The sequence below is a fragment of the Humulus lupulus genome, chromosome 2 (genome assembly GCF_963169125.1).
Source record: "Humulus lupulus chromosome 2, drHumLupu1.1, whole genome shotgun sequence".
In the NCBI taxonomy this organism is placed as follows: Eukaryota; Viridiplantae; Streptophyta; class Magnoliopsida; order Rosales; family Cannabaceae; genus Humulus; species Humulus lupulus.
The window spans coordinates 58,207,023-58,225,002 of record NC_084794.1 but is presented as its reverse complement, the minus strand read 5'-3'; the positions used below and the strand labels follow the sequence as shown (position 1 = coordinate 58,225,002).

Sequence of the window (17,980 nt, the reverse complement as noted above, 5' to 3'; positions counted from 1 at the left end):
TATAATTCCCGAGGAAATTATATTTTATATGAGATTTTTAATAGAGTGTGAAAAAATATGACTTTTTCTTTCAAAAAAAAGTTAGTCTATGACATTTTTTAAGAAATTTAACTTTTATGAGTATATTTTCCCATATTTTTGTATAAAGGTGGGTTTATGCTATAATTTTACTTTTAATCAAGTTTTATTACTTTGGAAGACTTATTTGCTTTTTTTTATATTACTAATTTTATATTAAATTTTTCTTTGGTTGTTTTGCCATTTTTTTTTCTTTTTTGTAATAAGAATTATGTTTAAAATTGTTTTTTTTATTTATTATAAACTTTTTATTTTTATTTTTTTAGATTGTACGTTTCTTTTTTCAACTCCAATGTAAGGTAACCAGTTACTTGATTGATCTTTGACATTCATGTAAAAAAAATCCTAGAACTAGGTTAAATAACATGTACCAGGAAGGGTAACTAGTTACCCTGAAAGAAATAATTTTCTGCCATAAGAGGGGTAACCAGTTTCCATAAGAGAGATGACGAGTTACTCATATTAAATATGAAAGAAACATCAAATTTTAAGGAAAAAGAGGAAGAACAATTCATTAAAAAAAGAAGAAGAAGTAACTATGATTTTAGTAACATAGGTAACTAGTTACCATAAAGAACCTAGAAATATACACATACATCAGAATGTGATGATAACAAGTTATCCCCAGAAATATACACACAAAGAATGGAAATGTAACCAGTTACCACAAATCTGAAGAAAGAAAACAAAATCAGATCCACCTTTCCCTTCTCTTCCATCTTCTTCATATAATTTTTTTTTCTAGATTTGAATGTTCCCATCAGGGTAATTGGTTACCCAATCATGTTTTCATATTTTTATTAGTTTTCTTTCTAAATTTTGGTGTTCCTATAAGGGTTACAGTAAAAAGAAAATGCTGAAAAAAAATTGATTTGAATTATTTTACATATAGTGGGGAAAACTATAAAAAAAATACAATAATAAAAGATAATAAATAAAAAAATAGTAAAATAATTATGTAATGTTAAAATATGTGTGAAAAAAAAAGAAAAAATGGAATGAGAATAGAATAAGTACAAAAAATGAAGAAGAAAAAAGGGAAAAAATTGGGAAAGAAAACTAAAAAAAATATGAAAAAAAAACAAAACAAAAGAAATGATGAATGAAAAAAAACACGCGAATGAATAAAAATGAAAAGAAGAAGAAGAAAAATAATAGAAAGAAAAAATTGGTAGAAAAAAATAAAAAAAAATGGAAGAAGAAAAAAAACTCATATGTGTGAAAAAAGAAAAAAAAATAGAATGAGAAAATAATAAATACAAAAATGAAGAAAAAATAGAAGGAAAAAAAACTGAAAAAATATGAAAAAAAAAACAAAACAATATAAATGAAAGAAAAAAAAATAGAAAAATGAGTAAAAATGAGAACAAAAAGAAGAAGAATGGAAAAATGGAAAGAAAAAAAAATGAAGGAAAAAAATGATAGAAAAAAAGGAAGAAATGGAAGAAAAAATAAGGAAAAAAAGAAAGAAAAAATAATTAAAAAATGAAAGAAAAATAAAAAATTGAAAAAAATAAAATAAAATTACATTTAAAATAAAAGAAAACATAACTATGATAAAAAAATATATGGCATTTTCATATTTTAGTTAGGAAAAAAAAATGAAGGAAAAAAATGATAGAAAAAAAAGGAAGAAATGGAAGAAAAAATAAGGAAAAAAAGAAAGAAAAAATAATTAAAAAATGAAAAAAAAAATAAAAAATTGAAAAAATAAAATAAAATTACATTTAAAATCAAAGAAAACATAACTATGATAAAAAAAAATAGCATTTTCATATTTTAGTTAGCTACTAATTGTGTTACCCATACTTTATTTTTTTATTTAATAAATTTTTTCATACAAATTAAAAAAAGTATAATTGCACACTGATAATATAAAAGCCATATTTAAAAAAAAAAATCCCTTAATTCCCACCAAGTGCATTTCAAGTCAATTTGTTTCTTGGTTAGTTTTCATCGCCGACCTCATTTTTTTGGCATGCCTCATCTTGTTAGTTTCCGTAGGTTGAGTACACAACTCAGAGCTCCTAGTCCACTTGTTCTTATCTCTTGAGGCTACCTAGGCCACATGCACACCCCGCGGGTCTTTAAGATGCTCTCCAACCTGTAAGCACATCTCATGTTTAGTAGTTTGACATAAAGGTTTTGGACAAAGACTTTCATCTTGTACAAGACTTTTTGTTTTGGACAAAGACTTTCATCTTGTACAAGACTTTTTGTTCTAATTTGTGCTTTATTGATTTCCTTTGGGACTGTTTGGTAAAATTTTTGTTTTTAAATTTTTTAAACATAAAACTAGAAATATTATTTTATTTTTGTTTCTTTATTTTAAAAAAATAAAAATATGTTTGGTAACTAGTTTTGTTTTTTGTTTTTAAAAACAAAAAATAATAAATGCGTTTGATAACTTTTATTTTTATTTTTTGTTTAACAATATGATGTGTTGATTTAAAGAAGAGAAGAAAAAAAAGAAAGGAAAAATTGAAAACTGTTTAAATTTTTTTTGAAAGTGATAAAATTCTATTTCCAAAATTTTAATTAAAATTTAAAAAAATAATAAATAAAAATAGAGTTACCAAACACATTTTATGTTTCATTGTCAAATTTTTAATTAATTAAATAAAAAATTATTTTTAAGTGTTACCAAACAACACCTTTGTTTTGCGGTATTATTTCTCCAAGTGTTATATCCTTCATTAGTATTGTTCTTCTAGCCACTAAATCTCCTAACAATTCCTTTCAAAATAGTGCACAATCCTGCTTACAAAATGAATTGACTTGTAATTTCTGTAACAACTTTTTTACCACATAATGTAACTTTAGAAACCTACTTAGAGTGAAAATGCATCTTGTAACAACTATAGAGTCCATAAAAAATCTGGTTTGGAATTTTCCCTAACATTTTTAAATGAATTAACTTAACTATAGAATTCAAAGATGTTTATTTCTCACACCCTGAGATTACCAGTCTCCATCTCAACAAACAACTCATTATAGATATCTCATCATCCATAAACTACTTAGCTCTCTCAACAAATGTGCGCTCGGACTACATACTCATTAAAAAGAAATTATTTGGATTGTTAATCCAAGTCTTGTCGATTGATATTTTATGTGTGTTACGCTACATAATGTTAGGGAAAAAAAAGTACGTATTCATTTAACTTATTCAAAATTAGTGTGTGTCCTAACCCACATTTTCACTTCATTTATACAATGGTAAATAACTTATCCTATTTTGATTTATTGTATACATATAATGTGATATACACTCATAAAATTGTTTCAATTTTGTGAAAATATTGGCAACACCTCCCCATAGTTCTCAAATGTGTAAACTAAAACTAATTATATATACATACAAGAGCAAATGAGATGTATACCAAAATCTCATCCAAACAATAATTGAGTAATAGATCACACTATAGCTACATAGTATTCTCAAACTATGCATGTGGACTAAGTCATGGATAATTTGGAGAGTGGGGATGTAAGCAGAGCGAGACAGGGTCGGGGATGGCTCCGCCAGGACCGCCGAATTCATGTCCCCCGTCTCCATCCCATTAGGGGCGGTACCTGTGGGGACCTTACCCCATGTGTTAAATTGACATTTCTATCGGAGATGTATATTTAAAAGTTCTTACAATCGGAGATTTTTTATGAGTAATTAAATAAAATTATCACTATGTCATAATAACATTGTAGCCTATCATTGGTAATATTTTTTTTCACGACAGAAATACAATTAAAAGAAATGTTGTATATATATATTTTGGGTATATTTGATATATTATGAATAAGTTATAAAAACTTATAAATAATATCTTTAAGAATAAATTATTAATTATTTAGTCAATTTTATTTATTCGAAAAAAAATTATACTAATTAATTTGTTAATTAATTATAACCAAGGAATAAAAATAGATAAAATCAGTAGACATTTCAGAGAAAAATCAGAAAATTGAAGGTCCAAATATGTTTTAAGTAGTTAAATTTAATCTTTTAATTTATCATCGATTTATTGAATATCTATTGGAGGAAAAAAAATTATACAATATTAGTGGAATAGTTATTAAATTAAACGTGGCCTATAATTGTGAAAAAATCGGTAGATATCAATTTTTATACAATATTGATACAATTATATATTTTTCATTTATTTTTTTTAAAAAAGAGAAAGAATGAGAAATGAGTGCATAACGTTGTATCATATATCTGCATATAATAAGTGCATAACGTTGAATATATATTTTAAAAAAAAAATTTAAAAAGAGAAAGAATGAGAAATAAGTGCATAACGTTGAATATATATTTTAATTTTTTTTAAAAAAAAGAGAAAGAATGAGAAATAAGTGCATAGCGTTGAATATCATATATCTGCATAATCTTTTGAATTTATGTACGGAAAAATATCATTTTGCTCCATGTGCTTTGCTCGAATACTCGATCGACCCATGTTTTTGTTAAATGATAAAACATACTCTGTGTTTTACAAAATGATACCCTCAATCCGATTTTTATCAAACAATTTTTCAATATGAGTAAAATGCCCCTTAAGATTTTTTTAATCAATGAATTAAATTATATAAAATAAAATACTATTGAATTAAAAATAAATATAAAATTTTAAAAAATAAATCATATTTTAATTAATTAAATTAGAATAAATATGTTTTTCATTAAATAAAAATTTATACAAAATCAATAACCTAAATTACATTAAAACTAAATCTAACCAAAATTAATCATAAATTTTAATTAAAAAAACAGAATAAAACCAATCCTAAACAAGAAAATTGAATACAAAATTCAAATTATTTTTTCATATACCTCCAAATTCATGCCCAAATTTTTGTTCATCTATAATCATAAAAGTCCAAAATTAGAAAGAACAAATCCAACTCCAAAATTCATGAATATAGACCTATAAAAGCTCAGAACATCAATAAAAGTCAAAATGACAACATCATGGTTTCGAATTCTTGCTATTTCCAATAAGCTAAAACATAAATCTTAAAACATAGATCTCCCAAAAAAAGCACTCATCCCCATCACCAACAACCCATAAAAAACTCAAAACATCACAACCTAGAAAAACTCAAAACATTACAAAAAGCCAGACCAAATCCAATGTGACCCAGAAAATGAAACCCAGATTCTTTCATCATTATCATCATCTTCTTCAATGAACTAATAAACAAAATCACTAAACTAATATCATCAACAACATCATAATCAATCTAAATAGATAAAACAATTATAAATAAAATCACAAAACCCAGATGAACCGAGATCTAGCTACCTCCGATGTTCGCAACTTTGACCTCATAACATCGACCTCGCCGACCACAAGCCTTCTCCAACCACATTGAAGTAGCTCCGGCCTCGCCGCAACCTATGCCCCCCATTCGACCGAGCCTAGATCTACCTCCGATGTTCGCAGCTTCGACCTTACAACTTCGACATCACCAACCACAAGCCCCCTCCGACCATGTTCAAGTAGCTCTGATCTTGCTGCAACCCTTGCCTCCTATTCGACTAAGCCTAAGCAGCCCAAATTTCTTAGCCCCTCGACAAGCCCTCTTCGACCACTTTGAGCCCAAGCAGCTCCATCCTCGCTGCAGATGGAGTGGTTGCAGAAGTTGTGGTTGCCCATCCGAATCGATTGAAGAAGAAGAAGAAAGAAGAGGAGAAAGATGATAGATCTAGGGTTTGATTTTTGTATTTTAATTTTTTTTATGATTTTAATGTTTAGTAGTTGTTTTAATTGATTCAAATTTGTTTTTTATTTTTTATATTAACTTTTTAAATTTTATTTGTTAAAATCATTAAGTTTGTTTAATGTATTAAAATATATTTTTTAAATAAGTATTGTTTCCAAAAAATTTAGCACGATGATGTGGCACAAACATAAGGCACATGAAGGACACACAACGAGATATTTATAGAGGACTGGTAGACTCACAACTAGACAGGAGAAGAAAACATGCTATCGATGAATTCAAAACTTATACGGAGCAGCGGGAAAAGAAGTTTACAAAAGACATGCGACCAGAGTTGCTCGGTTAAATATAGTTAAAGTTCAAAGTTAGTTTAATATGCAGATATTTGTGAGATATTTGTATTTAGTATATTATTCACCTATTATTTTTATATTTACTTGTTGCACAAGTTACGCAAGGCCCATGTGGCCCATCTATGTACATTCATGAGTCTATAAATAGATGACTCAAGAATTCATTTATTTTTTACATTATAATTCTTTATTTTCAGAGAATTCTAAGGATTTAAAGCTATTATCCACATTTTGTATCCTTTCTCTCAGCATTTGAAACTCAGTTGACTCCGGCTCATCTGGTTGTAGGTTTTGGAAATTTACATAAATAACAGTATTAAATGGACGTAGGTTATTACTGATAAACATGGCCAAACAACTATAATTCTGTGTGTCGTTTCTTATTCTTGAGTTTATTTCTTATTCTATATCGTAAATTTGACTCAGTGTTGTTGACCAAATCAGGGGTCAACAAGTATAATATTTATTTATAGGGTTCCTTGGCAAAATAGCCTCTTTTTATATTGCAATTTGCACTTTGGCCTAGTTTCAATAGTTTTTAGCTAAATTTGCTCTTTTATTAATGAATTTTTGTATCACCCATTTTACCCTTAAAATAAAATAATAATAAATTAGAACAAAAACTCTAAAATATATCATCTTCTTCCTCTCACCCATCCACCCACACCCCATCCACAACCACACATTCTCATCCCGCTGCCACCACCACCACCACCGGCGACCACTGCCCCTTACTGTTGCCACCGCCGACGAACACTGCTCATCATCGGTTACCACCTTCTCTCCACAAATTCGGCCACCACTCATTCAAAATGTTGGTTTATAAAGCTTTTTTTAATGAAATATGAGATTTTTTATATTGTTTTTGTAGATTTAAAATGCAAAATGATTGTTTTAATATATTGAAAGTATAAGTAAGGATTTAGGTTTATTTCTGGAGTTTTATGGAGGTTAAAGCTTGAAAATATGAAAAAATTAATGGTGGTTTCGGCTATTTTTGAGATAGAGAAGTCCATAATTTTTTGACAGCTTGTCTAATTTTTTGACAAGCATTTTATATTTTAGACCTGTTGCCTAAATTTCAGACCAATAGTCGTATTTTTTCGACCACCTGTCTAAATTTTAGACCACTTGTCAAATTTAGACTGGTAGTCTAATTTTTAGACAACCTGTCATTTATTTTCAACCACATGTTGAATTGTTAAACGGGTTGTTAAATTATCAAGCAAGTTGTCTAATTTCTAGATTTTCAACTTGATTTTCATTTTTTATATAACTTTTTAATCAAAGTAATACCAATAATTTATATTTGTTTATTGTATTATTTTTTTTTTCAGATGTCATTAAAAAATATTGTAATATTATGTGATGGATTGTGGAAAAAGAATGAAGACTCATGGAAGTGGATTTCAAATGGCTCACGATCAAGATCAAGTTTGGTACAAACTAACCTAACTTATGAGGAGTTAGTTGAACATATTTATGAAGTTACAGAAATCGATCACAACCTCTTCAACATGGAATTAACTTACAAGATAACGACAATGGTGGAGATTGAACCAATTGCAATGAAAAATAGTAGAAACATTGTTAGTTTCTTTACATGGCAAAAGCGTGATTTAGTTCCATTATGTGTGGGTTTGATCAAGAAGATGGAAAATGTGCGCTCATCAAGGATAAACTTGTTACTAATATTGATTCTACTACAAATGTTGATTCTATAGCAGACATTTCTACTGATGATGATTTTGATGATGTTGGTTTAAACGATGATAACAATGTTGGTTTAGATGATGACGATGATGACAACGATGACGATGATGATGATGACAAAGATAGTGACGATGAAGAGGGGGAAAGAAATAATATTGATGACGGTCTTGTTGAGGTAAATTTGAATGTCCCATGTCCTGAAAATAGAACTTTTGATGATTACTTTGACGATGCATACATATGTAATGTTCCTGATGCTAGTTCTGCACCTCACACTCTTGAAAATAACCATTTACTACTTCCTCGTGTATCCCCTAGTGATCATTGTAATGAAAGAAGTCACATTAGTAGTACACCATGCTCAAATGCAGCAAGTATTGATGAAGAGGTTTTTTAAGCTGGTTAATATTTTGTAGATAAGAAAGAGTTGAAGAAACAAGAAATTAGTGGTTTTGGTTTGTGTTGACCCCAATTGTAAGTGGAGAATTCGTGCGACAAAGGCATATGCAACATGTTTGTTTTTTATTCGCAAGCATTGTAATGAGCACACTTGTTTTTTAGAAATGTGAAAAAATCATCATCGGCAAGCAACTTGTTTTATTATTTGAGAGAACTTGAAAGCGAGATATGAAGGTGTGAAAAAAGGTCCAAATCCAGCACAAATAGTTAATGAGATGAACAAGAATCTTGGTGTAAAGTTTAGTTATTGGAAGGCAAGAAAGTGCGCACATGAACTTATAAGGGGTTCAACAACAAACAATTATCCAAAACTCCCCTCTTACTTGTACATGGTCCAAATGTCTAATCCTGGTACGTACACTAGATTAATTGTTAATGAAGAATAAAGAATCAAATATTTAATTTTGTCTCTGGGAGTATCCGTCAGAGGTTTTCATTACATGAGAAAAGTTATATCTATTGATGGAACTCATTTGAAAAACCAATTTGGAGGAAATTTACTCATTGCAACTACACAAGATGGAAAATTTCAAATTTATCCTCTTGTTTTTGGTATAGTTGATTATGAGAATGATGCATCTTGGAATTGGTTTTTGACATGCTTACGAGATCAAGTGCCTGATACTACTGGTTTAGTGTTTATATCTGATAGACACAAAAGCATTATAAAGGGAATTCGAAATGTATATAAAAATTCTTACCATGAAGCTTGTATATGGCATCTTGGATAGAATATCAAGACAAAATTCAGTGGTAAAGGTTTGAAAAGGCTGTTTGAGAAGACGACAAAAGCGTACAAATTTTCAGAGTTCACAAACTTATTTGTTGAGATTTCTACAAAAAAGCCAAGTCTGGCAACATACCTGAAGAAGGCATCTTTTGAAAGCTGGTCCAGAGGTCATTTCCATGGTAATTGATACAACATCATGACCACCAAAAGTTCTGAGTCATTGAACCAAGTTTTTAGAGAAGCTTGAGAATGACCCATCATTCCTTTATTGGAGGAAATTATCACTACACTCTCCAGATGGTTCTATGAGAGAAGGACAAATGCAAATTGTTGTCCAACACCACTTACAGTTGACAAGGAAGATATAATGAGACAAAGATATGAAAAATCAAGGTACATGAGAGTTACACTCATTAATCTAAGTAAGTTCCGTGTTAATGGTGAGCCACTAGATGATCTAGTTAATATTGAGGAACATTCTTGTACATGTCGAGAGTTTGACATTGATAAGATTCCATGTGCTCATGGTGTCGCTGCAGCAACGTATCATGGAGTAGATATTTATAGTCTATGCTCAAAATTCTACATGACTGAATTTTGGAGGATGGCTTATGCAGAATCTATTTACCCTTTACCACTTGAAATAGAATGGCAACTTCAAGAAGAGGTTAAGTCTCAAGTCGTTATCAATCCAGTGAAGTTAATTCCCCAGGGAGACCAAAGAATAAATGAATTCCTCCGAGAGGAGAGTTTCCAAGGGAGAAGACTAATTCTGCACCTGAATCTTCATCAAAGAAAGTAAAGGGTAAGGTTTCTGATGTTGATGGGGAAATAAAGCCACGAAAGTGTTCCAATTGTGGATGTTGTGGACACAAAAAAACACAATGCAAGAAATTTATTTTTTGATTTATTTTGGACTTGGTTTGATATGTAATGCTATGATAATATTGTGTGAATTCATATTTTGGACTTGGTTTGATATGTAATGTTTTAACTAGGTTGTCCGAGTATTGAAACTGGTTGTTAAAAGTTTTAAAAAGACAGTCAAATTTGAGACTAGCTATTGAAAGTTTTAGACAGACAGTTGAAATGTTAGACTAGCTGTCGAAAGTTTTAGATAGGCAGTCAAAATTTTAAACTAGCTGTCGAAATTTTAGATAGGCAGTCGAAATTTTAGACTAGCTGTCAAAAGTTTTAGATAGGCAATAGAATATATGCTACCTAATCCTTGATCATCCATTAAGATTAAGTTTTGTTTAAGTTTATAAAATGTTAATTGAGATATATGTTGTTTTATTGTGTTATTGGAGCCTTTTTGGACATTTCAAACATCTCAGACAACCTGTCGAAATTTCAGACGAGGTGTCAAAAGTTTTAGACGGTCTATCCAAATTTTAGATTAGTTGTCAAATTTTTTAAACAGGTTGTCGATATTTGAGACTAGTTGTCGAAAGTTTTAGATAGGCTGTCGATATTTGAGACTGGTTGTCGAAAGTTTTAAACAAACAGTCAAATTTGAGACTAGCTGTCGAAAGTTTTAGATGGGCTGTCGAAATTTCAGACGAGGTGTCGAAAGTTTTAGACAGGCTATCGATATTTGAGACTAGTTGTCGAAAGTTTTAGACAAGTTGTCAAAATTTTTAAACATGTAGTCAAAATTTGAGACTAGTTGTCGAAAGTTTTAAACAGGCAGTCAAATTTGAGACTAGTTGTGGAAAGTTGTAGTCCAGCAATGGGAATTTGAGTCTAGCTGTTGAAAGTTTTAGGCAGGCAATCAAAATTTCATACTACTTGTCGAAATGTTTGGACCACCTTTCAAAATATTCAGATAGCCTGTCGAAATATAACACAAAGAGGTCTAAAATAGAAACATCCAACACAAGTAGTCTATAACAGTTTGTGGTATACCAAAACAATTTTAAACATAAACAAAATACGATTCCATTGTCTTGCTAATAAATATTCTATACAAGTCATACCATAAGAGTTTGATACATAAACAAAATACTATTCCATATTTTCCTTTATTATGGATCCCAATCTCTATTGTAGATTTCACATGACATTTTTTTTTTGAAAGAAGACAATATTGTCATCATGAACATAATTCATATTTAGCCTACACATGTTGAACTCGATATGCTTGATGGAAAATATTCCACAATCTGCGCTGCATAAAGCAATTACAATTATTTAACTCGTTCAAAATTAATCAAAGCACATATAAATTTTTGGATGAAGTACCTGGATTGGTCTTGAGGAATGTCACACAACCTTCGACATGTAAATGGCTCAGGAATTTTGTGAAGACGACCCATAAACTTACCACTTTGACGAAACAAGTATGGTAACATGCATTGGAATGGCTCCAATTGTTTGTCCAATTTTCGTTCAGGTGTGAGATTTAGATTACTATCGAACACTACAATCTCCCACTTTTCCAACTTGACTGCCAAAGAAACCCAATGTTTGACTTCGATATTTAGTGGTGTGTAAAGTGTGTGAACATTCTCCCTAGCCTTTCCTCTAAGTGGTTTCTCACCATTAACATACTTAATCAAAACATCATAAAATACAAAGTCCTTGTAATTGTTACCTAAATTGAACTTCCCCAATGTCTGCAAAGCCACTGAGAAAAGAATTCATCAAGAATGGAAACATTATGATCAAAGAGGTCATGATACTTTTGTGACCTTTTCTCATGCCCCATAAAGCCTCATCTATATGTTGCATTAGTAATATCATTATACAGGGTAGCGTAAGCAAACTTTCATTTATAATATTTGAACAAGTAAAATTAAAAGACAATTATACTAACATCAATAGACAACCATGTTGTTGGGGTAAATAACTCTTCGAAGTATTTCCTTTGGTAGCTGCCGGTTCCACAGTTAATTAACATGCTACACACATCAATTTTTAAAATTGTGTTAGGCTTGTAAAGACAATCATAATGCAAGGAAAAATAATAAATTAAAGTACCTTTTGTTGTTCTCATTGAACCACTTCATAAAAGCCTCTTCCTTGTGCTCATCAATCTTACAAAATGGATAAACTTTGAACCCATCACTTTTTCTAAATTTTCTCCTTTTTGTTTGGTCTATATATGTGTTAGGACTAGTTTTGGTATGTTTTTATGGCGTGTTTTTAGATGCAATTTTAGTCTTTTATTTGGTTTTGTGCGATATTATGCCGATGTTTATTGTGTTTTCAGGATTAAGTGTGATTATTAAGGAAATAGCTTGAAATTGGAGTAAAAGCGCTTAATTCTTGAAGAAACGATGTTAAATGGGCTAAGGAATGGAAACTGGGCGAAACCGGGGGTCAAATTGATGATTTAGTGAAAATTTGGAATTAGAGCCGCTACTCTATGGTGTAGAGCGGCAACCCTAAGAGTTACAGAGAAGAAAAAAAAAATCAGCCAAAATTAGAACTGCGGCTCTACCAGACAGAGCTGAGGCTCTATTAAAATGAGAATTAGAGCCGCGACTATATCAGACAGCGCTGCAGCGCTACATACTCCAGAGATGAAATCTGGAACGCAAAACACATTAGAGTTGCGATGCTACGAGATGGAGTCGCGGCGCTAGTCCGTACGGAAGCCAAATTAAGGGCATTTTTCAAGGGCAATTTTGTCCTTTCGCACATAATTAATTTGTGACTATAAAATATTTCTTAATGATGTTTTGAAGGGGAGATTAACCCTAGGAGACAGTTGGAGGCACATTGTGGAGGATTGCAAGTAGAATCAAAGAATTCATCACAGTTTTCTTCTTTTCTACTTTGAATTTCTGTATTTTTGGATGCATTTTAATTCTTCTATGGTTATTATGAATTCTGTCATGAACTAAACTCTTTTTCTAGGGTGTTAATGGATTCTCCTAAACCTTTATTTTATATTAATGCAAGTTTTATGATTTCAACTTTATCTTGTGATTTATTCAATTTGAATCTAATGCTTGTGAATGATTGATCACCATTGACATGAAATATATGATTTTGATTCGAAATCTGAGAAGTGAGAATTGAATATGATGTAATTGAATGAACATAGATTTCATATTAGGACGAGAGTACCTGTGTGGTCTATGTAGTTTTAGGGTTAATCTTAATTCCTGTCTTATGTTTATTTATCACAGAGTTGTAGAAAATTTTCATAGGATTGAGACTTATATATCCTAGTACGAATATAAGTTATTATTGTTGACCTGCTATCACAAGAGAAAAAAAATTGAATAGTAAGATTTGTGTTAAGGAGAATTAAAGGGGATGGTTGATGAAATTGATTGCCCTAGTTCTTAATCCATTGAATTTTCTTAACGTTGTTTATTTTCAGTTATTGAAGTTAATTTCATGTTTTTGTTTTATAATTTTAGTTAATTCTTGTGACTCAATTATCGTTAGCCAAATAGAAATAGGAGTTAAGGCTTGGTACTTATATACAGTCCTCATGGGAACGATCTCACTTACATGAGTTATTACTTGTAAAAACGATAGGTATACTTGCGTGTTGGATTTTTCACAACAATATGGTGTCATCAAGGCAGGAGCACGTTTCCTTTTTCTCATTGCCCTAGGATGAGGAGATGTGACCTCAACTTTATTTTCATTATTGCAAACAACATCATTGCCATTAAAAGTAGGTGGAGTGACATAGCTATACGCATCTCCACACTCACCACCATCAACTTTTATGCAATTATGTTTAGCCTCTAACTCAAACTTAGATTTATTAAACTTACAACTAGAACTACGAACCATCATTGATAACACGAAGTCCAATTTAGAGTCCATTTCATGTTGTCGCTTCATCAACTCATCAAAACGAGTGTTCATTTTCTTCTCCAAATCAACCCATAACTTTATCATATTGCTCGAATTCTTATTTGGATTGGCATTTGAAGCTGAAGGGCACATTTTTTTTTATCATGTGGATCATTTGAAACAACAATCTTGTCTTCTTCCTTATTGTATTCAATGCCTGACTAATCTCTTTATACTCGAGCTCTTTTGATTCCTGATGTAAGCAACGAGGAGTCGCATTTCCTTCTTGTTTGTTTGCAAATAAATTTCCAAGTAAATATATTGCTTCATTAATCCAAACCTAGAAAACCAAAAATCAAAAGAGATAAATTAGACAAACTAAAGACAAGATACTAATGTTTAAATTCATTCAAATATGAGATTCAAATATACTAAACAACTAACCTGAAAAATATAAGGAAAACCATATAATTTGTATGATTCTTTGATTTTTTTTCCCACCACCCTTATTTTGGTACTTAACAGACTTTTTCTTCAAATTCTCCTTCAAACTATCTAATGTGAGATTATAACATAACCTACCCCATGAATATTTGTTAAAGACATCCAAGTCCTCAAAAATACCCATGTTTTCCTCCCCTATAGGTTGTGCAAGCACTACTCCTTCCAAACAATAAAGCAAAACAAGTCTCAAATGATCCTGATTTTTCTTTATATATATATATATTTTTTTTTCAACTCCCCTACCAGATTTTCTTCGCTCATATCCACAAATATAGTTTCTAAATCTTTAAGAGTAATGTGTCCTTCTACGTCCCTAAAATACTTTTTTTAAGCCTATTAACCTCTCTTAGACTACTCAAGTTTGGGTCATTGAATTTTCCCTTATTAAAGCCACTAATCAATGCAAACTCGTGCGTTGAAAACCTAACAGGTTGACTACCAATATCAAGCCATAACTCATTTTCTTTATTAGTTTGTACCCGCCTCTATAAAAGAAAATGTATCAATTGTCCACTACTCTTCGCTACATCAATTAGTTTATAAAGATGACCAAAACAAGAAGTTGTGAATGCTTCCAAATCTTCATAAAAAAGTAGTGATCGTATATTCCTCAACACTTGTATCATGTAGGCTACAGATACACGACTTGCAAAATGTTCATTCTCCATCAATATCGGTCTTAGTGATGGTATGTCTAAAGATTTCACCTATAAAATTATAACATTATGAATCAATTATATTATTATTCTTACTTATCATACAATATCATTCCATTATTTATTTATATACCTTAGAAAATAGTGGTGATGGTTTCAATGAATATTTTTCATTTGTCTCTTCTCTTGCATGTATTGAAGGAGAAGATGATTTCTGTGGAGACTTTCTAATTGCTTCTTTTATTGCTTGAGTTGGAGGAGAGGTTGATGTCATTGGAGACTTTTCTATTACTTCTTTTATTGATTTTTTTTAGGAGACATCACTAATGAAGTGCTTGAACATCCAAACACCATTTTTTTGTAATAATACTACCTGCAAAAATATTCAGCAAGACCTGAGACAAGTAATTTACAATTTGACAGTCCAAAACTAAATACCTATTACAAAAAATGAGACAAGAAATTTACAACTAACCTGTCCAAAATTAAGTACTTATTACAAAAACTGAGACAAGAAATTTACCCCGTTCACAAACCATGCTCAAAAGCTTATTGTCACTACCATATATTCCTAAAGAAAAACATACAACCAAATACTCTATCCCAATATATTCAGTCATGCATTGTGCCTATTCTAGTGACTATTCCAATTGTTTGTTCAGAAATCACAATTCAGTATAGAAAACCAATCAAAATTGTATCAGATTATGTAAAAAAAAATTCATATCAAAATTCCAATGGCTAATGCTTCTCACCAGACCCCATTGCCTCTTGAGTCTCATCTGTCCTGCAAGAATATTGATTACATATACTCATGAAAATAGGTTCCTTAACACAAAAAACCTTCACAAAAGTGAATCCACCAAAATAAAGTTAATGTCCTAATCAGATGGTTGGCTATAAAATCTTATTTTCATAATGCCTCTCATCAAATACATGCATCACTAAGAAAAGCTAAGATGAGAATACTAATGTTAGTGACTGTTGTACCCTAATTTTAGCCCGAGTTCATTCACTCAGCTCGGGTACAGCTGGCAAATAAATATACGGGGAAATAACCAAGGGAATGATTTTTGCTTGTTATCCATGTGGACAGCTCAAAGCGCGAGCTCATGATATTGAAAGATGTCCAAACACGAGCTTGAAAGAGATGTTCAGCTCGTGATTGTCCTAGTATGTTGCATATATGTGGATCTCCAGAGACTCGGGACCCCTTTATATGTATATTTATGACCAAGCTGTCATAATTAATATCCTAGATATTAGGAAAGTATTTATCTTGTGATCAAATCATATCCCAATATAAATGGGAATAATCTGTATTAAATGTAATAAATATGTAAATGTGTGATTGACTCACGCGGTTACCCAAACTTGTCCATGAAATTCTCTTATAAATACTGGGAATATTGGACAGGAAAAGGGACCATTATTCTGTAATACTGAAACTCTGCCAAAATAGAGAAAAAATAGCAATAATTTTGACTTGTGGAATAGGTGGATTTTAACCACTGAACCACGTAAAATATTTGTGTTCTTGTGAATTCATTTCATCTTTCATTACGGTTTATTTCTAAGCACTAATCTACCTTTTAATTTCTTAATACTCTGTTGGAAAAAAACTGCGTCAATAGTTTGGTGCTTTCATTGACAGGGAAATTAGTGATTCATCAAAATCCCAGTCGAATCTCATCATGGTGCTCACTCGCTCAATGCACGACAATGATACAGAACAGCCTGGTGGGCAGGAGGCCCATCATACCACTGTTTCGAATGAGCATGGCTCTGAAGTCTAGCAACTTCCGGGAAAACAACCGACCGGTCATGGCGACACTGGGAGTTTGGCATCATTGCCACTGAATCCAAACCCAGACTACTTAACTATCGTTGAGATGGAAAATATGCAGTTAAGAAGCCATCTGGCTAAGGCAAACAAACAGATTGATGAAGTTTTGGCTCAATTACCTCATCTTCCAACCGACGTTAATGTTGAAAAGAAGCAAAGTGGGTCTCACAAGTCCCACAAGAATAACCGATCCAAACCAAGTCCATTAGCTAGGACTGCCACCCCAAGTGTGACAGTCAGAATCCCGTGATCCGCAGAGGGAAAGACCGGGTAAAAAGCTGTGCAATCCCACATTGCCTGGGGAAGGTCAAGTTTGATGATTCTAAGACTGTGTAGGTATGGGACTACACAGTTGAAGAGGGCTTAAATGGATTAATGGGTACTACCTATATCAACAAGATGCATCTTCTTTTCGATAGACCATCACTTGAGAACTTCAAAGTTAAGCGTGCTTGACCTGGAGTAATCTCAAGATAGGTGACCTCTTGGGAAGTTTTCCCAAGAAGTGTGCGAGTGAGGAGAAAGCACGCTGAAAACACTCGTGTTGGTTTGTAGGGCCAGTCGTCATTTCAGGAAGCAGCCATAGTGACGTGGGGCGACAGGGACGTCGGACCCTTAAGGGTGGGTGATTGTGACAATCAGAATCCCGTGATCCGCAGAGGGAAAGACCGGGTAAAAAGTTGTGCAATCCCACATTGTCTGGGGAAGGTCAAGTTTGATAATTCTAAGACTGTGTAGGTATGGGACTGCACAGTTGAAGATGGCTTAAATGGATTGATGGGTACTACCTATATCAACAAGATGCATCTTCTTTTCGGTAGCCCATCACTTGAGAACTCCAAAGTTAAGCGTGCTTGACCTGGAGTAATCTCAAGATGGGTGACCTCTTCAGAAGTTTTCCCATGAAGTGTGCGAGTGAGGACAAAGCATGCTGGAAAGACTCGTGTTGGTTTATAGGGCCAGTCGTCATTCCAGGAAGCAGCCATCGTGACGTGGGTCGTCACACTAAGTTATGTTCCTATAGGGCAAGATTGCTAGAATGCTCATCCCAGGGGCCTTTATAGGGGTCATCAGCATATCAGTCGATCGGTTACAACTGCAACCCCAAGTTCGGTGCCTCCTTCACAAGCACCTAGGAATTCCCATAAAAACC

The 17,980-nt window shown here is 31.9% G+C and overlaps 1 protein-coding gene across 1 annotated transcript; it reads left to right on the top strand.

Moving 5' to 3' along the window:
- Positions 1–8,767: 8,767 nt before the first annotated feature.
- On the top strand, positions 8,768–9,859 carry LOC133814301 (uncharacterized). Its single transcript, XM_062247282.1, has 3 exons — positions 8,768–9,010; positions 9,059–9,236; positions 9,408–9,859. The coding sequence occupies exons 1-3, from the start codon at positions 8,768–8,770 to the stop codon at positions 9,857–9,859; spliced, it is 873 nt and encodes a 290-aa protein (XP_062103266.1).
- Positions 9,860–17,980: the final 8,121 nt, after the last annotated feature.